The 15,225-nt window shown below is 49.9% G+C and overlaps 1 protein-coding gene across 2 annotated transcripts in view; it reads left to right on the top strand.

The window, feature by feature from the left end:
* Positions 1-3,742: 3,742 nt before the first annotated feature.
* Positions 3,743-15,225, top strand: part of LOC144128659 (proton channel OtopLc-like) — a 66,375-nt gene continuing 54,892 nt past the window's right edge. Inside the window, exon 1 of one of the 2 annotated variants that reach the window (XM_077662238.1) lies at positions 3,743-4,241. In XM_077662238.1, coding sequence (XP_077518364.1) covers positions 3,898-4,241 — 344 coding nt within the window. In that variant the 5' untranslated portion in view covers positions 3,743-3,897. Of the gene's footprint in view, positions 4,242-13,097; positions 14,266-15,225 lie in introns of those variants that run through there. The other variant, XM_077662239.1, reaches the window with a different exon arrangement.

The raw sequence follows: 15,225 nt of genomic DNA, 5'->3' as shown, positions 1-15,225 counted from the left end.
GATACGAGCTCATATTTTGCTCCGAGGAGATTATGAAATTTTTGGGACCTGCAGATGCGCGCCAATTATCAGCGAGCATAAAAAACAAATAATAAACCGCACTTCATTCCTTAAGCGAACCCGCCGCGGTGGCTCGGCTGCTGAGCCGGAGTTCCTGCGTTCGAACCCAGCCGCGGCGGCCGCGTTTCGATGGAGGCGAAATGCAAAGGCGCCTGTGTGATGTGCGATGTCAGTGCACGTTTAAGATCCCCAGGCGGTCGAAATTATTCCAGAGTACTTCTTTCTTTCTTTCTTTCTTTCTTTCTTTCTTTCTTTCTTTCTTTCTTTCTTTCTTTCTTTCTTTCTTTCTTTCTTCCTTTCTTTCTTTCTTTCTTTCTTTCTTTCTTTCTTTCTTTCTTCACTTTTGTTACCAATTTTTCCTTCAGCGGCATATGCAAGTAGAGTTTTAACAAGCGAATTAACTGGCTCAAAACACTTGTGTTGCCCAGTGCTGTGGTACCTTCGTGCTTCCTGATTTATACTGTATTTGGTCTTGCAACAGCGGCGCACAGGTACACCTACTCAAAAAATAAAAATAAAACATTGGAGCCAGTTGGTTCCTAACTATTTCTAAGACGACTCAAGCTGAGTGCAATTGGTTTCAAGTGAATAGTACAAATGGGTTCCCAGCTGATTCGAATATGAGACTCAGACAGAGTACAGCTGGTTCCAATTCAAATTATTTCATATTGATAGTCCAAATACACTCCACACCCAGATGGAATAGAACATTAGAACAAATGTTGTAAAATTGTTGTGTAAGCTTCAGTAACGTTATATGTTTCATTGGAACGTTAGGGCGAGGTTAAAATAAAAAAAGATAATGTAAAATATGTTACACAGTAAACATCAGGTCAAGGTTAAAGCTAAACATTACTTCAGGAATGTTCTGGACGTTATTTCAATGTCAAAATCTTAACTGTTAACCCTACAAATCCTAATGGTGTAATGTTCAGATCATAACCATAAAATAACAGTACCAATATTTTCAAACATTGTGCCTCAGAACTTTTCACATTGTTTGTGAATAGATGTATTTTTCAACTAGCAGAACTTCGCAGTTCATCTGACATGATGCCTGCCATCGATTGAATGCAGAGATAAAAAAATTTGTTCGTAAACTTCGCATGTTACCCGTCCACCACTATCACATGCAGGACCTTTCACGACTGGCTACAGAAGCTTGAAGCCTTGCTATTCATTTGAAGGTAAATGTGGTGAGTGCCTGAGTTGCATGCATTAGCTGTGGTGTATGTAGTGTACGTCGCCCTCGTTGCTACTTGTGAAGTGTTGATTGAAGTTGCGGACCACAATTGGCGGGTCCGGTACGTCTTGCAAGGTTCCGTTGCCATTTTAGCGAAGTTTAACTGTTTGATTAGGATTAGGAAAATGCTATTCCAAAGCTCGTTTTTAATGTTTCACAAACGTTACAAAAAGAATAGTGCATTAACGTTGCACCAAACAAAAATAGCATTGTAGTAATGTTGGCGATGGTTTTAGAGCTACCTGGGAAAGGTACAAACTAGGTATCCAACTGGGTGTCCAACTGGTTTCAAACGAACACAGATGGAATGTGATTGGTTCCGATTAGATAGTTCTGATGGACTGCCAGTTGGACACTGTGGTAGTCCCATAGGTTATTCACATTCCAATTGGACAGCCGGTTGGATCAGTCTGTCAACCGGAAATGCTCAACTGCTCTCTCAGTTGCAAAAATTTCACTTGTAAGAACTTCACCGCTAGTCCAAATAACGCCGAAATGTTGCGACAATGTTTCTGTTTTGTTTTGGTTCATTTTTAATGCAATCCTGTTAATATCCTTTTTTTCTAGCGTTTGTAAACAGCTGTAATGAGCGTTGGAATGACGTTGTTATAACCTTAAAAACCATTTAAGCAATATACACGCAGCTTTCGCTAAAGTGCTGACGTTGCACTGCAAGACTAGTCCTGCAAATTGTGATTCGCCTTAAAGGGACACTGAGGAGAACTCTATCATTTTTTTTTTGTTAGCAAAATCTGATACTTCGGCATTTCATGGCTTTGTTGCCGCTTGTCCGGGCGCGAAAGATGCATTTATTTCAAAGAAATTTGGATTCGAAGTTGAGAAAATTTTTCCCGCTGCTCTGATTTAAACTCGAGAACTCTTATGACGTCACAGAACGGAGTGACGTGATACGTGACGTAAACGCAGACTCCGTGATTTCTGACGGCTAGCGGTGCGGTGCGCAACCTTCCTTTGCCAGCCTCAGAGATTCGTGGCTTCCATGAAGTAAGGAAAATTCCTCTAAGGTGGCGCCTCTTGTCCTAGGTAGTCATCACGCTTTTACTTGCGAGATTGGCCTGTGGCGGCGACACCTGTATTTTGGTTCTTGCTATTTTCTACATTACAAGAGCTTTGTTTTCAGTAAGAGTGGCGTTTTTGTGATCAGGAGCTGCTATTCTATCGATACAAGCCAACTTCAATTTCTCCTCAGTGTCCCTTTAACTAACGATAACTAATACTGCAACTAACACACTACCATCCTAAAGATAGCATATGGCCTCAAGCTTTATAACCAGCCGTGAAGGACGCCATAAGTGATATCGTGGCTGGGTAACATGCAGAGTTTTCTAACAACATTTTTCGGCTCTGCATGTAATAAGGCATCACCTGAGATGCTTTACTGCTAGTTGAAAATATCGTTTTTGCACAAACAGTGGAAGAAGTTCTCAGACACAATGCCTAGAAATATTGCAATGTTGTTTCTGATTACGGTTTCAGTATTACAACAATATTATAATTCGTAATGTTGTTTTGTACTTATGATTTGAACATTAAAAAACATTTTGAACAGAATAATCATATTGTTTAGTTGTAACATTAAAAAATTATTTACTACGCAAAGACCAACGCTATTTGTTCCTTTTAAAAATTGGCAAAACGTTCCAATGTACCATGTAACGTTACTGCAACAAATTTACATTATTATAATGCTTAGTACTGCCTGGGAGGTTGCTCCTGAGTGCAGTCCTAAAGCCTCCCCCCTCATTTTTTTTGCATCTTAATAACGTAAGTAAATTTATCGGCGAAGTCGTCAACTTCCGATACAAAACACAATTCGGAAATTTTATTGGAAATGTCTGCAGTTTTTTTTTCTTCGACTGGGGTGGTCGGGGGCAAACGTTCTCTTATATGACATTTTCGATCTTGCGGCGCCCCGAAACACCGTTTCTAAGGCTTCACGCTGAATGCTGTGCCCTAGGCAAGTGTACAACGTGTAGATCAGGAGGAAGGCCCTTGTTCCTAGTACGTCTGGCGCATAACGTGGATAAAACAAACGCTTGGGCGAGTTGGTAATTCATGACTGTAGACAGCGCAAGAAAGATTAGAATGTAGGAAGAACACAAAGTGTTGAGCACTGAGTTTGAAGTCAGCGCTAGCTTTGTATAACAGCGTTGGACTCCGCTTGGACGTCTCTCTGCGCTTGAAATACCGCGCAGTCGAAATGTCATCATAACAGGTTGAAGCTCTTTGCGAAGTGCATTAACTAAAGCATCGGCAATACCATTACAGGTCATGCGTTGCCCCACGCCTTATACTAACATGATCATCACTTCAACGTGATTCGAAAAAGCTGCCCTTCCGCGCAAGTGCATGTTTTAGGCGAGAGATGGCGCCAGTGTTCGAGGGTCTATTGTGGGTTGGGCGCTCTTGGCCCCTAGAGCGTGCGGCGTGGTGCGTGGTGCTGAGGCAGCGTGGGGATGTTCCGTGCGCCGCGGAGCAGCCTCGTAGTGGCGCGGCGGCCGATTTGAGTAGCCGCTCGGGCGAGGGTCGGGGCGGCCTCCTGGCCTTTGTGCTCGGATGGTGGCATCCGTGCGATGGCCGCGTCCGATGACGACCGGAGCAGCATCAACCTGAGCCTGCGGCTGCGGAGGGGCTCCAGCGGCTCGCGAGACTCCTTCTACATGGACCTGGACCGAGGCATCGACTCCGACATCGAGATGGAGCCCCTGTCGCAGAAGACTGCCATCGAAATGGTGCGCATTGCGCCTCCTCCGCAACTACAACAGGCTCAGCCGGCGACAACGACCGCGGTGCTGCCCGAGATAACCGTGGACCCGGCTTCCACGGCCACTTCAGAGCAGCTCGAGTCCGACTCGTCGGCCGGATGCGCCAGCGAGCCCTACCTCGAAGGGGACTACCCCGGCAAGGACGCCAAAGAGTAAGTGCACTGATCGGAGGCCGCGCCCCCCTCCTTCCCGAGTCGGTCGGAGCGTGCTTTCGCTGTTGACAGCCGCTGTGTTGTTGGCTCGCCGGAAGGAAGCGCGTGTATCGTTGGAGGGAGGCCGAGAGACTGCTCGGAACCATAACGAGTTTAAACGTGCTTGTTGTGACGGATGGCTTTGTAGACTGAGAACTGCGTGCCTTTCTCGCTCGTCTCCCGTCTCGCATTTTTTGTTTACAAGCATCTCGTTTCACTACCTGCAGCTGTTTGCTACAGTAAAAAAAAAAAAAAACGCAGGTAAGGAAGCCTATAGGTATTTGCATAGACACAACGGAGTTTGTCGACGGTTCTCTTGTAACTAGCCCCTTAGCTGTCATTTGTCGTATTATTTCATCGACCAGATGCGTTGTCGATGACCGAAAGCAGTGTGCCCACGCCTGGTGCGATAACTGACTAGGAAGCTCTGATAACAGGTGGATGACCCGCCTTCATATAGCGTAATTGCTTTACCCCTTGCTCTGCCTAAGCCGTTGGCAGGCATGCGTACCGAAGGCCCCACCTTCGCAAGCTGTCAAATGGCGTCACATCTTCGGGCAGCAAGCGTGCAACCATGTACAGCGTTGCGGGCGGAAAGACCCGAGACGTTCACTCTCACCTTTGCGCTGATTCGGGCTCGATTATATTACGTGCAAATTGAGATAAAGTTTTTTGACTGGCTTGCATGAGTAATCGTCATCGCGACTTACGTATAATGACATTGAATCTGGAAGTGTAGAAGCAACTCCGAAAGTAATGGCAATAACGCAATTAAGGCATTAAAAATTTCCTGTCATTTGTTGTTGCGCGTGTTGCAAGGTTATTATGCAGGACACCTTGACCTCCATACTAACAGTATTAGATATATGTAGAACGCCAGAAACACAGTCGGAGTGTTTTGGTAGGAGATACAGGAGAGTCTGGCTGTAGCTGCAATCCTACGAAAGTCAAGTAAAGTACTACATTTCTACTATAAACTCACCACACAAATGGCAGACATTCGTCCTGTTTACATTTTTGCAGTAACCAGTGCAGTGCATGCCCGATTCCCTCATTTCTGAAATGTGGTTCGCCCCATATAAATATGTCCCAGCAGCGACAGTACGGTTATCCTAGCGGACAGTAGCGGTTATACAGACAGGAATGCGCATCCTCGCGGACGTAGTTCACAAAGGAGAGCATGTTAGAACCAGGAAGACTGCATTTTGACTAGGTGCTATCTCTTGAGGCCTTCTAGCACCTATGCTATGGGAGGGGGCTATTACGTGTTTTTCTCAAGGCAAATTTGGTACGCAGCGAAGCGGATCTTACACGCCCTAATCAGTGCTCTTTATTTGACGACACCGAGAGCCAAAGCAGCGTACCACACGTACTTCTAAATCTTCTAAACGCGCAGAACCTCGATGTGTTGCATTCGCTTTGCTACGTCTGCAGCTGCTGTTCTCGGTGTGCGGCATCCCGAGAAAAATATAAAATTTCCATCGTTCTTGGCGGGCAGCCTGGGCACGTTGCCCCGTCGATTACAATTCATTATATGTGCACACGTTGCGAATGGTCCGGCGAAAAAGTGCAGACCCCTGAATGATTGCCTTTCTTGAGCAGCGAGGAAATTAAGAGTGTATGTGTTTACAGTTGTGTTTATTTCTTCTTGCGCGTTCTGGGGTTCTGGGAAGAGTGGGTGGTGGCGGCAGGATGAGGGGGGTTGGGGCTTTCCGCTACTCAGAATATTGTCACCAGGAACGCTTGACATTTCCACTTCTGAGGGCTGACTTCGTTCCCACCGCCTTCCTTTTCAACCACTGCAATTTTATCAGAAGTAGTTTTCATGGAATTAAACGAGAATTTCTCAGTGGATTCCCTTCTCCGCACTGCGCTACCGGAAAGACCTCGTAAAGTGTCGTCAGCAGGAGTACGAATTATTAAGGCCGGACCAAAATAGAAAATAAGTTTTGAAGTATCAAGCAAAAAGCATTAAAATAGTAGAAATGAGTCTTTGTTCCTCCCCGTATCGAATAACTTCCGGAGGCAGTGTTCGCGCTCCCGTGGTCTGGAAACTTTTGCGGTCCACGGCGCACAGCACGCACCGCGAAGTGTTTTTAACGATGTCGCGTTGCATTAATCTATGACATTGAGTCTGTTTCAGACAAGTTTGTTTCCTTACGAAGCATTACGGCATGAAACGCATTTCTTGAATTCTCGTGTGCAGCATGCCACGCCGTGGGACAAAGTACTATGCAGAAAAAAAAAAGATTAACGAGCGTTCTTTCCAGGATATCGTGGCCAGATTGGTTGTATTCGCTCTGGTGATGCCGCTCACGCTTTTTTTTAAGCGACGTTTATTGCCTCAGGGCATAAAAAGGGTATGAAATAAGGGATGACGAGGATGCTTAAATAAAATCAAAAAGGTTCGCTGATCTAATGAAATCAAGGAGTGAACGATGATGTTGTCCCTGTGTCAAAGCGATATATAAATCCGGTTGTTTTTCAATGCGCGTTTTCTTGCCTGATCGCCTTCATATCACTGCGGTGGTAAAGTTTCGCTCACCCCACAGCTATTTTTTTTCCATGTTCTCTCTATAATCATATATATTTTTGGTTTCATGCCTTCCCGTGACTCGTTAAATCGCCGAAATGCGGGGAGATACAATGTTGTGACTACGTTCATTTGTTGGAGAATGCGTCCGAGGTGTCGGTAAACTGTGCTGCTGTTGAGGGTCGGAAATCGATACGGAGGCCTTGGACCAGAGCCTCACAAACAGCGATTTTCCTACACATCCCCAAGGTGGGTTGTCACTTATGCACACCCGCCTATTGTTTTTCTGAAGGCACACAATGGGAAATTTTGTGCAATAGCGCCGGAAGAAGGCCGTGCACCCAAAGGGACGCGTTATCCATGGCTGACTTGTGTTGTAAAGAACCACGAAATAAAAATTAAACGTGACTACCGCTTGTCGACTACCCTCAACCACCCTAATTTCAATTGCTGGGGAATGACCCCTGCTCACAAATATGCCAGCCAAATGCAGTTTAGTGCAAGTGGCACATCCGGTACGAGCCCGCTTCCTTCCTACCAGCTGCCATCCGTACTTGTCTTTAAACAAAGCACCGGCCTTCCTTCATTTCGACTACAGTCGTGCCCCATTCCTGTAGAGAGTTCGCCTGGTGTCACAGGAGAAGGCTGAAAGGTTCAGGGAAACGTCTACGTCGAATTTCTTGCAAGAAATACAGGGAAATATTGTAATCACCAGAAGGCGATTATGGGAGTCATTCCTCAATGTGCCTACAACGAGGGGCCGTATTTACCACGGTCATCTGTTTCCGGGGTTTGTAGCGAATCGCGCAAAATCAACGCATACGTAAGCCGCACATCCATGAAACGTTCCTCTTGCGACCAGGTGTCTCTGCTTATGAGATACAACCGTCGATACGACGCACACATCAAAGAGGGCAAAGAAAAAAAGTACCGACAAGAAACGATAGCGCGTGCAGTGCATCCCACGTGGTCGAAAGACACATCAGCCGGTCACGATTCCAATCGCCGAGCAGAACGAATGGACGCAGAAGTAGTGGGGGAGGGGCTGGGCGGGAAGGGGGCACTTTCGTGAGTTCGGCGTATCAGCATCTAGGTGCCTGCGAATCCACGCCACGACTGCCGGTCCCCGTCCCTAATGGCGTCTGAATTTGCGATTCGGTCGCGAAGCCTCTCCCTCTTCTTCTCCGGTCAGTTCAGTTGTGTGGGCGCCGGTCTCCTGTGCACGGGGGTGCCAGCCTCGCCGGCGGCTGCTTTCCAGTTTCGGGTTCCTGTACGTTTGTGCGTGCGTGCATGCCTGCTCGCCTCGCTTATCTGCACCATTGGCGCTTCGAGGGCTGTGTTTGCACAGGCACCATCTGGGCCCCCAGCCATTGCCACTCGGAGCTGGGATTGCGCATCCTCTTTCTTTTTTTTCCGTTTTGAATGATCTATTCGAAAGTGGCACCACCTCCGGGGGCAAGAAGCCCGGGCGATGTTTCGGCATGACGTTGTAGTTGAGGAATTCGTGTGTCAGCGTGTCCAGGTGCGACGTTCGTGCATGCCCAGTTTCTGCGTAGGGCTTTTGTTGCGGTTCTGGTTGTTCGAGGAGCGCTTTCAGGGACGACGTGAAGGGAATCAGCTTTTGAGCTTCAACCAGGCCTGACCGACGGGCCCCTCCCGGGGTCAAGAGAATCCGCTCTGGGGTCGCAGCGACTGCGCAGCTTGTGGAAACAGTGCACCGTGACGGCGCCAGGGGAAGGCGACGGGCCAAACCGCGAAAATTGCTGGGCGCTTCCTTCAGTACTGGAGTAAAATCCGGTTAGAGAATGTTCGAAGAATGTCGTCGATCTTTGTAAGGAACAGTGGCAGGGAGCACCATGCCGGCCAGAAATGTTACTGCGCGCGCTTGCAACTGCGCCACCTCACCACAAATATCCTAACGCCATTCCTGGCAGCGTACAGAGCGATACAGCCATGGATGCGCTTCCTTGCGCTGCAGTTTCAGTCGTACATGTGGCGCCATCTGGGAGGCGCAGCGGAAAAACGCGGCTGTCCCGATCTGACGCCGTCGGTACCGCCGACGCCGTGCTCCTCTGACTTCGTCGTAGCTTTTCGCAAGGACAAGCAGGAAATGCCTAGTAAAACAAACACCTGTGTTTGCTGTTGCGTTTCCATCTCACACCTGAATTCGTGTACAGTGGGTTGCATTTGCGGTGCGCATTTGCCGTGTTTTTTTTTTTCTCCGGGACTGCGCAGTGACAGCACGACCGACCGTTTGAATCGAGCGCAGATGAAACGAAAAGAACCGCGGAGCTGGTGGACCCAAACAGAGCTTTTAGAATCAGACTGCTATGCACGCATGCATGCCTGGCTCGACGCCTCAGGGCAAGTCTTCAGACAAGACCGTGTTGGTGAGCGAACGCGATATCTGTCCGGCCTGCAGAAACGCCTTTCTATGACGGTTTCCTGCTGCTCTTATCGTGAGCTTCATGGCAGTCCAGCCTGCCGTAGACGCACGTCACTGGGAGGAAAGCCCATAGACGCAGTGCATGCTTGCTTGCTTGCTTGCTTGCTAGGCGTTCGATCTGGCTTCCCGCAAGAACCGAAAGAAATTTGCGCCCTTTGAAACAAGGAAGTCGATTCACTGTTGCCGTTATGGATGTCACAACAGCTGCAAAAATACCGCCGGGATGCAGTTAAATATTACGTTTTATCGTTTTTACTGCAAATCTTACAAGAACAAAACGAAACGGCGCTGCCGAGAGCAGTACGGCGTGCAGGGCGAACAGGCCAGCGTAGAGAGAGAAGCGATAGAGAAAATTGTCAGGCGAGGGCTGTGTACACACACAAACAATCAATTAAACAAGTCCGCGCCGCGCGCGCGAGTGTCAGGCACTGTTCGAGAACAAACTGCGCGATCGAGTACCACTGGTCATATTTGCTAAACATAAAAAAAACCCTGCGTATATAAAGCCGCGTGCACGTGGCGTCCTGCAGTCGCTAATTAACCGCGCACGCGTCACACAGCAAGCAGCCTGGGTGATGCACCGGGCCGCATATCGTCCGAAGTAACACACGCGCGGAGCGTTCACGTCATTGGGCGCACTACCTGGCGATGAGAAAGCGGGATGCCAAGCCTGCCTGCTCGATGTATGCACAGAGTGCTCGAAACGGACACACGGTGAAGAAATGAGCCGCAACAGAATAAAAACTCGCCTCCAACCTGAGCCTGCACATATCCCGAAGGTACCCGAGTGCACCGCTGCACAGAATGCTTCGCACACATCATACACAGGCTTGGCGTCTCAGAATGTGCGACCGCGCACCAAACAGTTGTTTTTAGAAACGCGTCGTCCAAAAGCTACACCACGCGCTGAAGAGCTTAAATGCCTGATGTTCTTTCCGGACAGTGCGCTCAAGCGCGACCCCGCCGTCGTTTGGACCGAGCGAGCGAGAAAGCGAAAGAACGGCGGTGGTGATCGACCCTGCTGGTGGATACCGATTAAGCACTGAGAGCGGTGTTGTAGTATGCATACATGCCTGACCCGGCGCCTCACGGCAGACTTTGAATACGACCCGTGTTACTCAGGAAGTGTGTGGCCTGCCCGCCCCGCGAAAGTTTTTTTTTTCTTCTACAATGCCTTCACAATGACTGTTTGGGTGTCGAGTAAACTAAAACGAAGCGCCACCAGCAGAAGCGCTCGCGCCAGGAGGAGCACCCAGGGTGCCGGCGGAAAAAAAGCGCGCACGTCCGAGAACAGGTACTGACTTTCATTGCTCTGCTTTTAGCTAATTTTGCCACACAAACACGGTGTGTGCGGGTGTGCATGCGACGCAAAGCACAAAAGCGGCCGAAAGAAGCTCTCTTCTGACGCGCTGACGGCATCGGAAAGCACGCATTTCAAGGCTCCTTCCGCTGCCTCACGCCACAGTGAACAGCCGCTTTTCGCGCGCGCCGCGCGTGAGGTGGCGCCACTTGTTCTGGAGCAGTGGCGCCACCATACCAGAGCACGAGGACCCTATAGGTAGGCTACACTTGCGTCATTCCGATTACCTGCGTCAAAGGTGATGTGGAGCTTTATAAAATAGGGAAGAAGCACGGCTGAGAGCCTGTGCGAATGCGTGTTTCCCAACTGTTCTTTTGTCTTTTAATGCAGGTCTGCACTGCAGGGCTCATCAGGGTAACGGTAAAGACCGCCTATGTATATAGAAGCGTATATGTTCGCCTAGATAGTTAAAAGGAAAAGTGCAGCCTCCATAGAATGCAGGGGCTGCATGAAAATGGATGCGGATGCATTCCTGGAACAGCTGCGCAGCGCGTTTCGCGCTTGTTTTGCAGGCTTCTTTCTGAGCGAAACAGTTTTCATTTAAATAGCCGCAGCGTCTCCTGCCTTCTCAAGCGAACAAAATTAGAAAACCTGATGCAGATCTGTCCCTTGATGAGACAGCCGAAAAAAGGGTATCGCAATTTCCGGGACCCCGAAAACGCAGAGAAAGCTATCACATAATGGCAGCTTCCTAATCAGGTGCGGTCGGACGTCAAGGCTAGCGGCAGTAAACAGCTGCGTGGATATGGCATGCGCGGGGCTTACCGTAAGCTCTTTCGACATAAGCACGATTCGTTCTCACTGGATTACACTGCTTATAGCTGTTTTATTCTTAATCTCAAAACCTTGGTGAGCTGTTCTACGCCGCAACCTTAACAAGCGAACTAATGAAAGCTTTCTTTCTTCACGCTAGAGGGGATCAGAAAGTAAAGACGCATAAACTTCGGCGCACACAAAAACACCACAAAGCCTCACTTTTGCGGGCCCTGTTGGGACGTAAACCTCGGAATTCGGGCCCATAACCTCAACACAAACGCCTCAGCGCAAAGTAGCGGTGAGCGGCGGCCGTAATGATAAGGGCGCGAGCAAGGACTGCTGCATACACTGGCCACATGGCATGCTTTCTTGCACAGCGTATGTCTCTGTTTCTGCGAGTTGTGCGCGTCTTTACTGCGTCGGCTTTGAGCAACGACAGGAAGGAAGCATCATGCGTTACCTGAGCGTTCTTACTGGCAATGCTCGATGTCTTCAAAGAAACCAAGCAGTGTAACCTGGCGTGTACTCCTTCTTATGTCGGTGGGCCCGGAGCAGAAGTAATCATACACAGTTGAACCTCGTTATAGAGAAGCTGAAGGGGCCCGACGATTACTTCGTTATAGCCGTAGTTTCGTTATAGCCCGTGTTGACCAAGCTTCCAAAGGGGAATCGTCCTTCCTTCGTTATATCCAATATTTCGTTACAAATCTTTTCGTTATAACGAGGTTCGACGGTAGTATATTCCATATTTGCTGGTAGCAGGGACGACTGGAAATAATGCTAACTTCACAAAGGCGCAAAGGAACGCGCATGGCGGACGGATCTGGGAGCCCTGTGCCGTGTCGGGTGGAGGGGTGAAGTATGTTCAGCTTTCGTTGCATGCGCGCCCGTGTGGCGTTTTGTGCGTGCTTAGCAGTTTTAATACCTCGGGCCAATCCACTGACAGATGGGCTGCAACCGGGGAGAGCGTTCGTCAAAGAGACTGAAGAGTTTTCTAGTCGAAACTGATGAATGTTGCCTTTCTTGCTTGTACGTACTTACATACGTTCAGTGCTTGCGCCAATCTCTATCATTACTTTCGCCGCCTCAGGAGAGAAAACAACAGAATAAAAAGCGGTTCTTTCTCTACAGACTTTCTCAGACGCGCGAATGCTTTGCTGCCAACTCATCTGTCCGAAAATACGAAACATTTATTTTTCGCAACAGACAGCTTGGGAGGAACGCCAGTAGTTCACAATGTTGAGCCAGTTGGTAGCACGTAGTGCGCGGGATTTCGCTATGAACATCAGTAGCGCAAGCGGATCCATCACCCAGTTGATCTTAATGAACGCACAACAGAACATTTGCAAACGTATCGAGTCCCGCATTCTGTAACACACTTGCGCGTGGAGGTTTTTTTTTTTTTATGTCATCCGAACCGCGTGGGTCCAAGGAAAATCTTCGTCGCTGCTCTGTCCAGTCGATTGGTGCTTGGCTGGTGTGGTTCCAGTCAGTCCGGTCCAGAACATCGTGACAAGCCGAAACGTGCGCGAACACGTCGTGCGCGGTCCGATCTTCGCGAACGGACAATCGTCGGGGGGGGGGGGGGGGGGGGGAAGAGAGACTGGGAGGGGAGGGGGAGACGTCGTTGGTCTACTGCCGCGACTCGTGACTCGTGGTGGCCGAGCCGAGGAGGTTGGCGTCGGTTGCCAAGGCGCCGCCGCCTGCTTATGCGCTCGCGTCGTTCTCTCAAGTCGCCTTGTCGTCGCTGGTCGTTCGCGCGATCTTGTCGCCGCTCGCGCGTGTCTTGTTTCGCGGCGCGTGCCTAGCTGCCGGCTGTGCGTGTGTCTCGGTGTCGGTAGCTCGAGTTGCGTGCCACGCCGCTCCTGCGACGAGTGGGGAGAGAAGCGGGAAGGGAGCCTCGGGAAAGCCGTCCCCGCGGCGTTGCCTCGTGTGCGCGTGTCGTGAATCCGGAGCAGGCAGGACCCGGTGATTCTGCGTCAGCCGAGTACGCTCTCCTTCTCGGCGTTCGGTCTCGACTGAAGCGATCACGGTGAAGCGTGTCGGGTCGCTTTCCTGTTTGTGTTCGAAACAGCGCGTGGCTATTGCTGCTCTTTTGGTTGAGCCAGTCTTCTTTTTTTTCGTTTTCCTTCCCTTCCGTTGGCTTTGTTGGGCTGCGTTTGACGGAGCGCTGTCTAAAGATGGTAATGACTGTTCGGCGCTGTAATTAGGTGGCTCGTTAGCGGAGAACTTCTAGGCTCGGCTCACGGGTGCCATACGCTCTCAGCGCGGTTTTCCCCACCGCTTCGCTCCGAGGGTTCGCTCCACGCTCCTCTCCTTGCTGCTCCTCAAATTTGCCCCCGAAGCTGAACCCGAAGAAGAGCGGCGAGGTTTTCTCACCCGATAAAACGCCTCGTTGTTTGGCTGGTCGAGGAGGGACACTCCACAGCGTCGTTTTCCGGGAGCCGCGGATTGCTTATCGGTAGAGCCGCGGTCTACCGCGCGCACCGTCGCCATTCAGTGCGGGCGCCTAATCCAAACGTTCCTCCTCTCTCGCAACTTAACGCTCGCCGTTGAAATCAGCTTCGTCGGCGTTCCTGACTCATGCGAGCCTCCGGTGTGGGCCGGAAGGGCTACGCTAAAGCTTTAGCAGCGGTGCGCAAAGCTGGCGGCAAAATTGGACGCCTGTGAGGACCGAGTGCGTCTGTCTGCCAGTCATGCTAGTCACGGCCGCCGATAAGCCGGGCCGACTGGCCGGACTGTCGGCCCTGCTCGTTCGTCGGCTGAGCCGGTGTCTGCCCACTTCGGGGAGGCTGCCGTGCGACCGCTGTGGCAACGATGGCTCGTCCGAGAGCGGACCCGGCTGCGACTACTGCAGGCCCCGGAAGAAGGTCCAGTTCATCGTGGGCACGTGAGTCCTGGCGACCGTGCAAACGATTCCGCTCGAAAGCTCCCTCCTGCCGCCGCTGTTTTGCCACCCACCTCTTCCCTCCTCTCACTGTCTGCTTTTCACCGCGCGTTGCTTCTAATTGCCGCGTTTCATTTAGCCGAGCAGGCATTTCGTGAAGAGAGTGAAAATAACCTCAAAAGTGGATCATGTGGTTTTTCCTTTTAATTTCGTCTATATTTCGGGTGCGACATTTCAGCCCGAACCTCATTTTTTCTGTGCAACAAAGCACCAATGCAGGAGGCACAGACCAAAATTGGCCGCCGTGAAGAAATTGAATTTGGGAGCTGCGCTTGGCAAAAGAAAAATAATAATAGTGCGACAGAAAAGCAGAAACGGAAGAGCTTCGTGTGAGATAGTTATATGGATGTCTCTAAGCGCTTAGCAACTGACGCGGTCATCTCCGTCTGTCTTCATGCCGATTCAAAATCAAACAAAAGAGAACAGAATGTTGAAGCGCAATCAGGTACAGAACAAGCTGCCAACTATTCCAGTGAACGCTATATTTTCGCGGTCGCGTTTGCGGCTGGCGAGAAAGTAGTTTGAAGGTCAGGGTTTCAGAAGGGAAGCCCCCATGCGTTACTTCGTGGGAATAGAAGAAATGGTTTATACCGTGCAGTGAAAGGTAAGTCATGCCGAAAAATTGAAAGTGCCTTAGCTCGGCTATGCCAGGATATACGTAGCACAAGCACGTAGCATACGCATATGCGTAGCATATATACGTACCGGCACGAAACATACACGTAGCATAGCTTGGTTAGCCTTGGTTAATCTTGATTGCCAGTCCAGTTTAGTCTGGTTGTCCGGCTATTTGTTGTCACGCGGTTGGTCACGCGGTTGGTCACGTGGTTGGTCACGTGGTGCGGTGCGACCACGGCGAAACTGCGAGTTCGTGGCCAATGCAGCTTGCGCTACAAAAGTTGT

Source organism: Amblyomma americanum, chromosome 4 (genome assembly GCF_052857255.1).
Source record: "Amblyomma americanum isolate KBUSLIRL-KWMA chromosome 4, ASM5285725v1, whole genome shotgun sequence".
NCBI classification, from domain to species: domain Eukaryota; kingdom Metazoa; phylum Arthropoda; class Arachnida; order Ixodida; family Ixodidae; genus Amblyomma; species Amblyomma americanum.
Note: the sequence above shows the minus strand (reverse complement) of the source record. Positions and strands in the feature narration are given on the sequence as shown.